Source organism: Aotus nancymaae, unplaced genomic scaffold, assembly GCF_030222135.1.
Source record: "Aotus nancymaae isolate 86718 unplaced genomic scaffold, 86718_ANA_hifiasm-v0.15.2.pri h1tg000018l, whole genome shotgun sequence".
Classification (NCBI taxonomy): Eukaryota; Metazoa; Chordata; class Mammalia; order Primates; family Aotidae; genus Aotus; species Aotus nancymaae.
This window is the reverse complement of record NW_026988430.1, coordinates 8,531,928-8,547,829: the sequence shown is the minus strand read 5'-3', so window position 1 is coordinate 8,547,829 and position 15,902 is coordinate 8,531,928. Positions and strand designations below refer to the sequence as shown.

The following is a 15,902-nucleotide window of genomic DNA, read 5'->3' as shown; positions in this document are numbered from 1 at the left end:
TGCACTCGGCGCCGCGTGACCCGGAAGCGTCCTCGCATACTTCCGGGCAAGAGGGGGGGGGGGGAAAGTCGTGAGAAAGAGAAGGCCTTAGATGGGCGTGTCCGGCGGCTCCTCCCAAGAAAGAGTCGGGTTAACCAACAACTGCCTGGAAGGAGGGGAAAGCGGGGCGGAGTGACGTCGTGGGGTACTAGGGAGAAACGTGCTTGGACTAGGGGCCAGGAGCGCGGGCCAGTCTAGGAGTTGTAGTTCCAGGTCGTTGTGAGGCGCGCGCCTGGAGGAAGTGGCTGGAGAAGGCGGGCGGAAGCTCCAGCCAAGGTGCTGGGTTCGGTGCTGAGGCAGCGGCGGCACGGAAAAGGCTCAGTGACTGAAGCTCCAAAGGCCAGTAGGCTGGTGGGACGTGACCGAAAGGAGGCTCTAGTTTCTTTACTGTGGGTGCCAGGTCGGCCTCGCCTCTGGGTTCCCCAGGATGCGCCGGCACCCGGGAAGCGGCTGCGGGCGCGAGGCCTAAGGATGATCTTTCCTGTCGCTCGCTACGCGCTCTGGTGTCTGAGACGGCCCGGAGGCCGTGCCTTTTCCCGCGCCGCCATGGAGGTGGCCCTCCGAGGGGTGCGGAAAGTCCTCTGTGTGGCCGAGAAAAACGACGCGGCCAAGGGGATTGCCGACCTGCTGTCCAACGGTCGCATGAGGCGGGTAAGAAAGCGCATTCCGGTCAGCTGCGTGCCTTAATGGAGGCCCACGGAGCGGGACAGCGTGGTGGGCGCCGGGAATCTAGATGAAGGCGATTATCTCCCATTTCTCAGGCCTTACCGCAGTGGCCTCCTGTCTGCTCTGGGACTGGAGTGCATTTTAAAACGTAGTTGAGGTATTTCACTCATTTGCTTGGGAAACTTTTGTTTTCTTTGCCCACATTGGGTTCCCAAACTTATCTGATTCTCAGAACCGCGGCGGGCACTGGTTACCCTTTGGATTTTGGGTGAGGCTGGGGAAGTCTGTATTTTAATATTCTTCCCTCGAGATTCAGAAATTCCGTTGGGAACTACTGACCAGATTCCCTTAACTTGGCGTTCAAGCCCTGCCCGATCGTTCCCCAGCCAACCTAGCCCTCCCCATCCTGTGCCACATCCGCTGCATCCTACAGCCCTTGCGACTTTCCAACCTCGCAGTGCATACTGACAGCAACACGCTAAGGTTTGGGGATTAGAGATGAAGTCAGCCCCGTTCCTACCCGAATGCACTGATTCTGAGTAAGTGATAAGAATGTGTTCTGCCCACACGGGAGGCACAAACACAAAGGAGGATAAGAAAAAGTTTCATAAAGGAGGTGACACGGAGACATAAAGAGCTGTCCAGGAAAATATCTCAGATGACAAAAGTAGACCCCGAAATGGTTTTCTGGAGAACTTTTCTAAGCGCGTGGGTGGAAGTTCCGTGCTCGTTCTTCTTTACATTTCCTAGGGTCTTAAGACTTGTTTCCAGTTCAAGGATAGTGGGAGTGGAGCCAGGGTTGTGTGAATGCTGACTGAGAGCTTTGCCTCTTTCCGGTACTAGAAGTCCTGCTGACCAGCCCCAAGGTTTGTCTACTTCTAGGGCTCTGGGCCTCTTGAAAAATAGTCCTTCTACACCTAATTAACTTCTTATCCTTAAAGGCTCTGCTGAATTCATTCTCGATCTCTCTCTTTTTTTTTTTTTTTTTTTTTGAGACAGAGTCTTGCTCTATCAACAAGGTGAAGTGCAGTGGCGCGGTCTCGGCTCACTGCAACCTCCGCCTCCTGGGTTCAAGGAATTCTCCTGCCTCAGCCTCCCAACTAAGTAGCTGGGACTACAGGTCCACACCGCCATGCCCACCTAGATTTTTGTATTTTTAGTAGAGATGGGGTTTCATCATGTTGGCGAGGCTGGTCTCCGTCTCTTGACCTCATGATCTACCCACCTTGGCCTCCCAAAGTGATAGGAATGCAAGCATGAGCCGGCTTGCCGAATTCATTCTCTCGCTCTCTTTTTTTTTTTTTTTGAGACAGTCTTGCTCTGTTGCTAGGCTGGAGTACAATGGCACGATCTCGGCTCACTGCAACTTCCGCCTCCCAGGTGCAAGTGATTGTCCTGCCTTAGCCTCCCAGGTAGCTGGGACTGCAGGCGCCCGCCACTAGCCCAGCTAATTTTTTGTATTTTTGGGAGAGAGGGACTTTCACCATGTTAGCCAGGATGGTCTTGATCTCTTGACCTCATGATCTGCCCACCGCGACCTCCTAAAGTGTTGGGATTACAGGTTCGAGCCACTGCTCCTGGCCTTTTTTTTTTTTTTTTTAATCCAGAGGTCTTGTATTTATTTATTTGTTTGTTTATTTATTTATTTTTAACCTATCATGCCATGAATCCATAGGGAATAGATTCCAGTGGCTCAGCCTCCTTTCCATTGGTTCTCACAAATTATGCTTCCCTCAATGGAACAGGCTGGCACTTCGGTTGAGCCATTTCTCTTTGACTTACTCCTTTTTTTTTTTTCTGTTTTCTCTTTCTTCCTGGAAGATATCACACTAGTCCATGACTTGCTTCTTTTTTGATCATTTTCCTTCACACATTTCAAGAAGGATCTTGGCTCTTAGAGTGCTTAATATGTTCAATAGGAACATTAATTCTCTGGGCAAGAATCTGTCCCTTGTTTGTTAACAGCAGTGCCAACAGCATGCTGAGTAACATAGACTTTTGTTGTTCTGCCATGTAACATTTGTGGGGCATTCCTTTTTGAACAGTATCCATTCTCATGAAGTCCTCAATATCACCTTCACTGTAGATTCTGGTGTGTGTGGCCAGAGGAACTTCATTTTTTATTTTTTCAGATGGAGTTTTCCTCTTGTTGCCTAGGCTGGAGAGCAATGGCACAATCTTGGCTCACTGCGATCTCCACCTCCTGAGTTCAAGCAATTCTGCCTCAGCTGCCCTAGTAGCTGGCATTACAGGGGCCCGCCACCACGCCCAGCTAATGTTTTATATTTTTAGTAAAGACAGGGTTTCACTGTGTTGTCCAGGCTGGTCTCAAACTCCTGACCTCAGGCGATCCACCTGCCTCAGCCTTCCCAAAGTGCTAGGATTACAGGCATGAGCCACTGTGCCCAGCTCGAACTCCATGTTTTCTATAAGGCCAGGAAAACATATATGAGATACCTTGTCTTCTTTTCCTTTGAGTTCGTCATTTTGGCAAATTACTGTAAGATGGCTGTTCCAGCCAAAAGAAAAGACTTTTCTTGGAAGGAGAATTTTTGTTTTTATGTAGAGAAAATGCAATACTGTGTACTTCACCCAGTTTAGTGGCAAATTCTTTAGGCTTTGCCTTTTCTAGATTGGCAATGTAAGGTACAGATTTTGGACCCAGGGCATTGCCTCCCCAGTGACAGCAGATCTCATATGTTGTTGTGATTGGTCCTGATAGTTTTTACCGGCTTAGCCAGTTCTCCTTTGTCTTCCAGAAAGTTAACCTGCCTGAGGGTGACAGTGGTGCCGGTCCTCCTGTGGAACTAGATGCCCAGGTCTTGACAGTGCAGTAAAGAATCCCCATCTTAGGACACAGGACAGGCAGGAAGACAACCAGCTCAATAGGATCCACCACCAGCTGACCCTTCATGTTCTCTACCAAGTTGATGACAGTGTCAAACCCTGCTCAAAGTGTAGGTGGTCTCTTAGTGAGGACATCCCCTTTGCCAGCAGCTTTCTTCTCAGCCTGGGCCAACAGTTTCTTCCTCTTCCCTTGTTTTGTCTCTTACCTGTATTGAGGGCCAGCTGAAGCCATTGAATAGCTGGTCTGTACTGTGGACCAGCTTAAACAGTTGAGTAGCTTAAGTTTGGTAGTCTGAGGCCTGGGTGAACTCGTCAATCCCAGGTGGCACATCACCTGCTTCTACGGGACAGCAGCTCTGTCGCTGCAGCCAGTTATAGCGGGACCATTTGACAAAGTAGGTGAGGTCCCTTTTAGGCTGGATATCCAATGCCAGAATTCTTAGGGCTTTTCTCAAATAGGATTTACCACCTTATTGACCTACTGCTGCTTCGTGACAACGGGCCAGGGCCACCTTCTTCCCCTTGGCCTTCTTTCCTTTCAGCATCTTGGGCAGCTAGAGGAGAGAGGCTGCTTAAATGTCTCATCTTCAAGGAATCCTTCCCTCACTACCTCTTCCTTCACACTAGGTCAGAGACCCTTTCTGATATGCTGTCATAGTACTCTATTCTACTTGAAAGGCACCTACTAGTTACAGTTAAATAATGTGATGTACAATCATTTATTTGATTTCTGTCACTGCCTCTCCTTGGACCCTACACTCCAAAGGGCAATGATTATGTTTTGTTAATTGCTATGTCCTAATGCCTAATATGGTGTCTGGAATGCAGGAAACTTTCTTTTTTTTTTCTTTTTAGACTGAAGTGCAATGGCGCAGTCTCTGCTCGCCGCAGCCTCTGCCTCCCAGGTTCAAGAGATTCTCCTGCCTCAGCCTCCCAAGTAGCTGGGATTATAGGCACACGCCACCACGCCTGGCTAATTTTTTGTATCTTTAGTAGATATAAGGTTTCACCATGTTCGCCAGGCTGGCGTCCAACTCCTGACATCGTGATCTGCCCACCTCAGCCTCCCAAAGTGCTGGGATTATAGGTTGAGCCACCATGCACGGCCAGGAAACTTTTTAATTTTTTTTTTTGAGGCAGAGTCTTGCTCTGTCACCCAGGCTAGAGTACAGTGGTGCAGTCTTGGCTCACTGCAACCTCTGCCTCCCAGATTCAAGTGATTCTCCTGCCACAGCCTCCCAAGTAGCTGGGATTATAGGTGCCCACCACTGCGCCCAGCTGATTTTCATATATTTAGTAGAGACGGGGTTTCACCATCTTGGCCAGGCTGGTCTCAAACTCCTGACCTCGTGATCCACCTGCCTTGGCCTCCCAGAGTGTTGGGATTACAGACGTGAGCTGCTGTGCCCAACCGAAACTTTGAATAAATATTAATACTTGTTGGGCTGGGCACAGCGGTTCATGCCTGTAATCCCAGCACTTTGGGAGGCCCAGTCGCACAGATCACCTGAGGTAAGGAGTTCGAGACCAGACTGGCCAACATGACGAAACCCCATCTCTACTAAAAATAAAAAATTAGCGGCCGGGCGCGGTGGCTCAAGCCTGTAATCCCAGCACTTTGGGAGGCCGAGGCGGGTGGATCACGAGGTCAAGAGATCGAGACCATCCTGGTCAACATTGTGAAACCCCGTCTCTACTAATACAAAAAAATTAGCTGGGCATGGTGGCGCGTGCCTGTAATCCCAGCTACTCAGGAAGCTGAGGCAGGAGAATTGCCTGAACCCAGGAGGCGGAGGTTGCGGTGAGCCGAGATCGCGCCATTGCACTCCAGCCTGGGTAACGAGAGCGAAACTCCGTCTCAAAAAAAAAAAAAAAAAAAAAAAATTAGCTGAATGTGATGGCAGGCACCCCTAATCCCAGGTAATCGGGAGGCTGAGGCAGGAGAATCACTTGAACCGGGGAGGTGGAGATTGCATTGAGCTGAGATTGTACCACTGCACTTCAGCCTGGGCAACAGAGTGAGACTCCATCTCAAAAAAAATTAATACTTGTTGAATACATGTTTGAGCTGAGCCTGAAAGTTTTTTGGTTTTGGGTTTTGGGGGTTTGTTTTTTGTTTTTTGTTTTTGAGATGAAGTTTCAGTCTTGTTGCCCAGGCTGGAGTGCAATGGTGTGATCTCGATCCACCACAACCTCCACCTCCCGGTTTCAAGTGATTCTCCTGCCTCAGCCTCCTGATTACCTGGGATTACAGGCATGTGCCACCATGCCCAGCTAATTTTTTATTTTTTATTTTTAGTAGAGACGGGGTTTCTTCATGTTGATCAGGCTTGTCTCGACCTCCTGACCTCAGGTGATCCGCCCACCTCAGCCTGCCAAAGTGCTAGGATTACAGGCGTGAGCCACTGCGCCCGGCCTGAGCCTAAAAAGTTTTACCAGCCAGTAGAAACTAAAGAACAACCTAGTGGCTTGAAATAGCTTGGCATGTTCAAAAACAGTGAGAAGTTAGAGGTGTCATGTGGTGGGAGGAGGCACTGATGAGTTAATTAAGCAGGAGCAGCGATTGAGTACAGATCATAAGGGTCTTAGAGAGCCATGTAGGTTGAGTGGTAAAATACACAGAAAATTGACCATTTTAATCATTTTGAAGCATACAATTCATTGGAATTTAGTACATGAAATGTGCCACCATCATCATTATCTAGTTCCAGAAGGTTTTTTAGCACCCCAAGAGGAAACCTCATATCAGTTAAGCAGACACTCCCCTACCCTCTCCTCAGCCCTTCACAGCCATGAATCTGCCTGTTCTGGGCATTTCCTATAAGTGAACCCATATTATACATGATCTTTTGTGTCAGGTTTCTTTCACTTAACATAATCTTGAAGTCCATGTTGTAGCATGTATTAATATTAATTTTTCATTCCTTTTTCTTTTTAAGATGGAGTCTCTCACTGTCACCTGGGCTGGAGTGCAGTGGCATGATCTTGGCTCACTGCAACCTCTGCCTCCCAGATTCAGGCAATTCTCCTGCCTCAGTCTCCTGGGTAGCTGGGATTACAGGCACCCACCACCACGCCCGGTGAATTTTTTGTAGAGATGGGGTTTCACCATGTTGGCCAGGCTGGTCTCGAACTCCTGACCTCGTGATCTGCCCACTTCAGCTTCCCAAAGTTCTGAGATTACAGTCTTGAGCCACTGTACTCAGCCTCTTCATTTTCTTTTTTATGGCTGAATAATATTCTATCGTATGAATAGATCACATTTCATTTTACTATCCATTAGTTGATATAGACATTTGGGTTGTTTTCATGTTTTGGCTATTGTGAATAGAACTTCTATAGACATTCATGTACAAGTTTTTGTTTGAATGTGGGTTTTTTTGTTATTGTGGGGTTTTTTTGTTCTGTTTTTGTTTTTGTTTTTTGATGGAGTCTGGCTCTGTCACCCAGGCTAGAATGCAGTGGCGCAATCTCTACTCAGTGCAATGTCCACTTCCTGGGCTCAAGCGATTCTCCTGCCTCAGCCTCCCAAGTAGCTGTAATCGCAGGCAAGCACCACCACGCCCAGCTAATTGTATGTTTAATAGAGACTGGGTTTCATTATGTTAGGCCGGTCTTGAACACCTGACCTCAAGTGATCCACCTGCCTCAGCCTTCCAAAGTGTGTTTGAATGTGTTTTGAATTCTTTTGGGTAAATTTCTCGGAGAATTGGTGTAACAATGATAACTGTATGTTTAACTTTTTGGGGAACCACCAAACTTTTCCAGAGTGGCCAAAGCATTTTGCATTTCCACTGATGATGTCTAATTTCTTCATATCCTCAACAACACTTGTTATTTTACTTTTTTTTTTTAATTCTATTTAATTATCATCCTAATGGGTGTGGAGTGGTATCTCATCATGGTTTTGATTTGCGTTTTTCTAATGATTAATAACATTGAGTATCTTTTCATATGCTTGTTGGCTATTTCTTACTTTCTTTGGAGCAATGTTGGTTATACTTTTGGTATCATAACCAAGAAATCATTGCCAAATTCAAGGTCAGAAAGATTTTCCTATATGTTTTTATCTAAGAGTTTTAGTTTTAGCTCCTACATGCAGGGCTTTGATACATTGAGTTAATTTTTCTATTTGGTGAAAGGGTCCAGCTTCATTATTTTACATGTGGATATCCAGTTGTCCCAGCACCATTTGTTGAAGAGACTATCCTTTGGATGCCCATTGGGTGGACCTGGCACCTTCATCAAAAATCAGTTGACCATAGCTGGGCACAGTGGCACATGCCTGTAGTTTCAGCCACTTGGGAAGCTGAGGCAAGAGGATTGCTTGAGCCCAGGAGTTCAAGGCTGTAGTACTCTGTGGTTGTACCTATGAATAGCCACTGCACTCCAGCCTGGGCAACAGAGCAAGACCCTCTCTCAAAGAAAAAAAAAATATCAATGGACCATAGATGTTTGGATTTATTTTTAGAGTCAGTTTTATTCTGTCATCTATATGTCTGTTCTTATGCCAATACCACGTTGTTTTGATTACTGTAGAGCTACAGTAAGATTTGAAATTGGGATGTGGGAGTCTTCCAGTTTTGTTCTGCTGTTGTTGTTATGGTCTCACTCTGTCACCCAGGCTGGATGCAGTGGTGTGATCATGGCTCACTCAGCCTTGACCTTCCACCTCAGTCTTCCAAGTAGCTGGAACCAAAGACGTGTGCCACCATGCCCAGCTAATTCTTACATGTTTTGTAGAGATGGGGTTTCATCATGTTGCCTAGGCTGGTCTCAAATTCCTAGGCTCAAGTGATCTGCTCACCTCAACCTCCCAAAATACTGGGATTATAGGCATGAGCCACTTCTCCTGGCCTCAACTTTGTTCTTTTTAGAAATCATTTTGGCCATTTGGTGCTCCTTTCAGTCTCATGTGAATTTTAGGATCAGCTTTTCTGTTTTTGCAAAAAAGGCCTTTGAGATTTTGATAAGGATCGCATTGAACCTGCAGATTGTTTGGGGGTAGTATTGCCATTTTAGGAATATTAACTCTTTTTTTTTTTTTAAATGATAGATACTGCTCCTTGTGAAGTTGGGCTACCATATAGGCAGTGGGCCCAGAATAACAACAAAACTTCTTTATTTTTTGAGATAGAGTCTCACTCTGTTGCCCAGGCTGGAGTGCAGTGGCACAGTCTTGGCTCACTGCAACCTCTGCTTCCTGGATTCAAGCGATTGTCCTGCCTCGGCCTCCTTAGTAGTTGGGACTACAGGCATCTGCCACCACATCTGACTAATTTTTGTATTTTTAGTAAAGACAGGGTTTCACCATGTTGGCCAGGATGGTCTTGAACTCCTGACCTCAGGTGATCCAACCACCTCAGCCTTCCAAAGTGCTGGGATTACAAGTGTGAGCTGCTGCACCCAGCCAACAATATTAAGTCTTCTAATTCATGAACATGGGTTGTCTTTCCATTTAATTAGTTCTGTAATTTCTTTCGGCAGCGTGTCATAGTTTTCAGTGTACAAGTCTTACAAACTTGGTAAAATGTATTTCTAAGTATTTTATTCTTTTGGGTGTTATTGTAATTTAATTTCCTTTTCAGATTGTTCACTGCTAGTATGTAGAAATATTACTGATTTTTTGCTTTGCTAGGCAAAAAAAAATTGTTTATTAACACTAACAGTTTTTTATAAGATTATGTTTCTGGCCAGGTGCTGTGGTTCATGCTTTTAATCTCAGTACCTTGGGAGGCCAAGATGGGTGGATCACTTGAGGACAGGAGTTCGAGACCAGCCTGGCCAACATAGTGAAGCCCTGTCTCTACTAAAATACAAAAATTAGCCAGACATGATGGCTTATGCCTGTAATCCTAGCTGCTCCAGAGACTGAGACCCAGGAGGTGGAGGTTGCAGTGAGCCGAGACTGCACCACTGCACTCCAGCCTGGGTAACAGAGCAAGGCTTTGTCTCAAAAAAAAAAACAAAAAAACAAAAAAACTGGCCAAATATGGTGGCTCATGCCTGTAATCCCAGCACTTTGGGAGGTGGAGGTAGGCAGGATCACTTTAGGTTAGGAGTTTGAGATCGCTTGGCCAACATGGTGAAACCCCTTCTCTACTGAAAATACAAAAATTAGCTGGGTATGGTGGCACATGTCTGTATTCCTTACTACTCAGAAGGCTGAGGCAGGAGAATCACCTGAACCTGGGAGGCGGAGATTGTGCCACTTCACTCCAGCATGGGTGACAGAGCGAGACCTCAAAAAAAAAAAAGAAAAAATATCCAACTATCTGTTTTACTTCTTTCTTTCCAACTTGAACGTTTTTTATTTCTTTTTCTTGACTAATTGTTCTGGCCAGAACTTCTGCTACAGTGTTGAATAGCAAGGGCAAAAACAGGTATTCCTGGGTTGTTTCTGATCTTAAAGAAAAAGCTTTCAGTCTTTCACCCTCAAGTATGATGTTAGGTATGGGTTTTTAGTAAATGTCATTTATCACATCAAAGAAGTTCCTTTTTATTCCTAGTTTGTTGTGTTTTTATCATGAAGGGTTTTTAATTTTAGTCAAATGCTTTTTCTGCATCAATTGAGATGAGCTACGTAGGTTTTTTAAGTTAGGGCATAATGGGGTCATTTGTGTGTGTGTGTGCGTGTGTGTGTGTGTGTGTGTGTGTGTGGCTTTTGTTTTTGTTTTTTTTTGATATGGAGTCTTGCCCTGTCACCCAGGCTGAAGCGCAATGGCACGATCTTGGCTCACTGCAACCTCTGCCTCCCAGGTTCAAGCAATTCTCCTGGCTCAGCCTCCTGAGTAGCTGGGATTACAGGCATGCACCACCATGCCTGGCTAATTTTTTGTATTTTTAGTAGAGATGGGGTTTCACCATGTTGACCAGGCTGGTCTCAAACCCCTGACCTCAACTGATTAGCCTGCCTCAGCCTCCTTGTAATCCTGGGATTACAGGTGTGAGCCACACCTGGCTCATATTTGTATTTCATAAAGTCAGTCTGGCAGTAGAGGATTTGAAGAGTGAAAGGCTAGAGATGTAGCTCTCCATGTGAGAGGTCAGGACCTTAAACTCTAAGTAGGTTTGAGTAGGAGCAGAGGGATTGGAGAGGAAGGCAATGATAGAAGCAATCAGAGTTTAAAAGGTAAAAGCTCATTATGGTTTTGCAATTTGGGTTCTTATTCCTGGAATACTGTGGGTTTTTTGGAGATAGAGTTTTACTTTTTCACCCAGGCTGGAGTGCAGTGACACAACACAATCTCAGCTTACTGCAGCCTCTGTCTCTCGGACTCAAGCCATTCTCGTGCCTCAACTTCCTGAGTAGCTGGAGTTACAAGCACATGCCACCATACTCAGCTAATTTTTGTATTTTTAGTAAAGATGGGGTTTCACCAAGTTGGTCAGGCTGGTCTCAATCTCCTGACCTCAGGTGATCCTTCTGCTTTGGCCTTCCAAAGTGCTGGGATTACAGGCGTGAACCACCACTCCCAGCCTGTTTTATTTTTGAGACAAGGTCTTGCTCTATCACACAGGCTGGAGTGCAGTGGCATGATTTCAGCTCACTGTAACCTCCATCTCCCAGGGCTCAAGCTGTCCTCCTATCTCAGCCTCCTGAGTAGCTGCGACTACAGGCGCATGTCACCACACCAGGCTTTTTTTTTTTTTTGGGTAGAAACAGGGTTTCACCCTTGTACAGATTGGTCTGGAACTCCTAGTCTCAAGCAAACCACCCCAGGCATTTATTTATCATTTATTTATTTATCCCTGGAACAGTCTACTCTATAGAAATCACATGGTAAATATGCATTGAATAACACAATCCTGCCTCTTTTTTTTTTTTTTTTATGGAGTTTTGTTCTTGTCGCCCAGGCTGGAGTGCAGTGGCGCAATCTCAACTCACTGCAACCTCTGCATCCTGGGTTCAAGTGATTCTCCTGCTTCAGCCTCCCAAGTAGCTGGGATTACAGGCACCCGCCACCATGCCCAGCTAATTTTTTTGCATTTTTAGTTGAGACAGGGTTTCACCATGTTGGCCAGGCTGGTCTTGAACTCCTGACCTCAGATGATCCACCTGCCTGGGCCTTCCAAAGTGTTGGGATTACAGGCGTGAGCCACCATGCCCTGCCTTTAAGGAACTTAAGTTCTGATAGAGGAGTTAGGACTTAGAGACGCACACAAATCAGACTCAAGTGATGGTCCTTCCACTTTGTGACAGTGAAACATTGGAAATAACATGTATCTAGTAATGGAATGGTAAATTATACTTCCTTATGATAAATTATTAGAGATCTAATATATAGAGAGGCTGGGCACAGTGGCTTATTCCTGTAGTCCCAGAATTTTCGGAGGCTAAAGCAGGAGGATCACTTAAGCCCACGAATTTGAGACCAGCCTGGGCAACATAGTGAGACCCCTTCTCTAGAAAAAAATATAAAAGTCAGCCAGGCGGCCGGGTGCTGTGCGTGGCTCATGACTATACTACTAGTACTTTGAGAGGCTGAGGCGGGTGGATTTCTTAAGGTCAGGAGTTTGAAACCAGCCTGGCCAACATGGTGAAACCCCGTCTCTACCAAAAAAATAAAGAATAGCCAGGCGTGATGAGGGACATCTGTAATCCCAGCTACTTGGGAGGCTAAGGCAGGAGAATCCCTTGAACCCAGTGGGCAGAGGTTGTAGTGAGCCAGGATCACACCACTGCACTTTAGCCTGGGCCACAAGAGCAAAACTCTGTCTCAAAAAAGAAAGAAAAAGAAAGAAAGAAATATCAGGATGAACATTTTATTTTATTTATTTATTTATGGTTGTGGTGGTGGTGGTGGTTGTTGTTGTTGTTGTTGTTGTTTTTGAGACAAAGTCTCACTCCGTTGCCCAGGCTGTGGAGTGCAGTGGCTTAATCTTGGCTCACTGCAACCTCCGCCTCCTGGGTTCAAGCGATTCTCCTGCCTCAGACTCCTGAATAGCTGGGATTTCAGACATACACCATCATGCCTGGCTAATTTTTGTATTTTTAGCAGAGACGTGGTTTCTCTGTTGGCCAGACTGGTCTTGAACTCCTGACCTCATGATCTGCCCATCTTGGCCTCCCAAAGTGCTGGGATTACAGGTGTGAGCCACTGCGCCCGGCCTATTTATTTTTTTGATACAATGTCTCACTCTGTCGCCCAGGAGTGCAGTGGAGCGATCTTGGCTCACTGCAGCCTCTGCCTCCTGGATTCAAGTGATTCTCCTGCCTCAGCGTCCCAAGTAGCTGCGATGTGCCACCACACCTGGCTAATTTTTTGCATTTGTAGTAGAGGTGGGTTTCACTGTGTTAGCCAGGATAGTCTAGATCACTGGACCTCGTGATCCACCAATCTCGGTCTCCCAAAGTGCTGGGATTACAGGTGTGAGCTGCTGCACCCAGCCTTATATATGTATATATGTATGTATGTATGTATTTTATATATATATTTATTGCATTTTAGGTTTTGGGGTACATGTGAAGAACATGCAAGATTGTTGCATAGGTATATACATGGCAATGTGGTTTGCTGTCTTCGTCCCCATTACCTATATCTGACATTTCTCCCCATGTTATCCCTCCCTAACTCCCCACCCCCTGCTGTCCCTCCCCTTGTTCCCCCTCCACAGACCCTAGTGTGTGATGCTCCCCTCCCTGTGTCCATGTGTTCTTTTGTTCAACACCCACCTATGAGTGAGAACATACGGTGTTTGATTTTCTATTCTTGTGTCAGTTTGCTGAGAATGATGGTTTCCGATTCGCCCATGTCCCTACAAAGGACACAAACTCATCATTTTTTATGGCTGCATAGTATTCCATGGTGTATATGTGCCACATTTTCCCTGTCTAGTCTATCATCGATGGACATTTGGGTTGATTCCAAGTCTTTGCTATTGTAAACAGTGCTGCAGTGAACATTCTTGTGCATGTGTCCTTATAATAGAATGATTTATAATCCTTTGGATATATACCCAGTAATGGGATTGCTGGGTCAAATGGAATTTCTGTTTCTAGGTCCTTGAGGAATCGCCACACTGTCTTCCACAATGGTTGAACTAATTTACACTCCCACCAATAGTGTTAAAGTGCTCCTATTTCTCTACATCCTCTCCAGCATCTGTTGTCTCCAGATTTTTTAATGATCGCCATTCTAACTGGCATGAGATGGTATCTCAATTTAGTTTTGATTTGCATCTCTCTAATGACCCGTGATGATGAGCATTTTTTCATGTTTGTTGGACTCATATATGTGTTCTTTTGTAAAGTGTCTGTTCATATCCTTTGTCCAGTTTTGAATGGGCTTGTTTGTTTTTTTCTTGTAAATCTGTTTTAGTTCTTTGTAGATTCTGGATATTAGCCCTTTGTCAGATGGGTAGATTGCAAAAATTTTTTCCCATTCTGTGCTGTACACGTTCAGAGAAATTTATCTAGTAACAAACTATAGAAATGATCCCTGAAAGTATGGTCTTTATTTATTTTTAATTTTTTTTTGTCTCCCCCATGGGGCCCAGCGCAGGGACAGGGAATGGGAGGGACGGAGGTGGCCGGCCGTTTCAGGCAAAGCCCTTATTAGACATGAGAAACCCAAATGGCAGATGAAATACCCATTTACCCCCAGGAAGAATCCATTTTACATCAGAGGATTTTTCAGTGACTTATTTTATTTTATTTTTTATTATTATTATTTTTTTGAGACTGAGTCTTGCTCTATAGCCCAGGCTGGAGTGCAGTGGCACAATCTTGGCACACTGCAGCCTCCACCTCCCAGGTTCAAGCAGTTCTCATGCCTCAGCCTCCTGAGTAGCTGGCATTACAGACGCCCACAACCATTCCTGGCTAATTTTTGTATTTTTAGTAGAGGCAGGGTTTCACCATGTTGGCCAGGCTGCTCCTAAACTTCTGACCTCAGGTGCCTCAGCCTCCCAAAGTGCTGGGATTTATTTTATTTTTTGAGACAGATTCTCACCCAGGCTAGTGTGCAGTGGCACGATTATGGCTCACTGTAGCCTCAACCTCCGCAGTTTCATGCCTCCTTAGTAGCTGGGATTGCAGGCACGTGCCACCACACCCAGCTATTTTTTATTTATTTATTTATTTTTGAGATAGGTTTTGCCATATTACCCAGGCTGGTTTTGAACTCCTGGGCTTAAGTGATCCACTCGACTTGTCCCAAAGTGTTCAGATTACAGGTGTGAGCCACTGCGCCTGGCCAGGAAAAACATTTTAAGTTGTCAAGACTGTCTATTAGTAGAACAGGCTGTCTTGGGAGAGCCCTGGACCTACAGTCTCAGACAAGTTATTAGACACGTATCCGGAGAGGGTTAGACCATTGGGAACATACTGTGTTCTCAAGAGTCACTTAGGGCTGGACTGGGAGAGGTTGGATTAGCAGGAATCAGCCTTGTTGCAGCCACAGTACTTCCATCTTGTTACTTATCAGAGTCTTTATCAGAATTTGAGAAGGCTACAGTGCTTTCTTAAAAAGAATTCAGAAACCATTAGATTAGATGATTTTTCTATTCTCTATTACTGAAAAACCTTAACTAGCAAATGGAATTTGTAGAGGGGATTTTCTTTTGTTGGAACAAGGTGAACTCTTATTGACAGATAACAAAAATGATTTCTTTCTTAAGAATTGCCATTATGGGCTGGGCGCGGTGGCTCAAGCCTGTAATCCCAGCACTTTGGGAGGCCTAGGCGGGTGGATCACGAGGTCAAGAGATCAAGACCATCCTGGTCAACATGGTGAAACCCCATCTCTACTAATACAAAAAATTAGCTGGGCATGGTGGCGTGTGCCTGTAATCCCAGCTACTCAGGAGGCTGAGGCATGATAATTGCCTGAACCCAGGAGGCGGAGGTTGCGGTGAGCCAAGATCGCGCCATTGCACTCCAGCCTGGGTAACAAGAGCGAAACTCCGTCTCAAAAAAAAAAAAAAAAAAAAGAATTGCCATTATGGCCGAGTGTGGTGGCTCACGCCTGTAATCCCAGCACTTTGGGAGGTCAAGGTGGGCACATCATGAGGTCAAGAGCTTGGGACCAGCCTGACTAACATAATGAAACCCGTCTCTACTAAAAATACAAAAATTAGCTGGGCACGGTGGCGCGTGCCTGTAATCCCAGCTACATAGGAGGCTGAGGCAGGAGAATTGCCTGAACCCAGGAGGCGGAGGTTGCGGTGAGCCGAGATCGCGCCATTGCACTCCAGCCTGGGTAACAAGAGCGAAACTCCGTCTCAAAAAAAAAAAAAAAAAAATTAGTCGAGCACGGTGCTGGACACCTGTAATCCTAACTACTTGAGAGGCCGAGGCAGGAGAATTGCTTGAACTTAGGAGGCTGAGGTTGCAGTGAGCCAAGATC

General features: G+C 45.7%; 1 protein-coding gene and 1 pseudogene across 3 annotated transcripts in view; one reads left to right on the top strand and one right to left on the bottom strand.

Annotated features, from left to right (window-relative positions):
• The first annotated feature begins 70 nt into the window (after positions 1-70).
• TOP3A (DNA topoisomerase III alpha) overlaps positions 71-15,902 on the top strand; it is a 42,525-nt gene continuing 26,693 nt past the window's right edge. For 2 of the 3 annotated variants that reach the window (XM_012438770.2, XM_012438768.2), the window contains exon 1: positions 71-690. In XM_012438770.2, coding sequence (XP_012294193.2) covers positions 511-690 — 180 coding nt within the window. In that variant the 5' untranslated portion in view covers positions 71-510. Of the gene's footprint in view, positions 691-719; positions 1,572-15,902 lie in introns of those variants that run through there. The other variant, XM_012438769.2, reaches the window with a different exon arrangement.
• LOC135275805 (small nucleolar RNA U3) lies at positions 13,906-14,010 on the bottom strand (annotated as a pseudogene).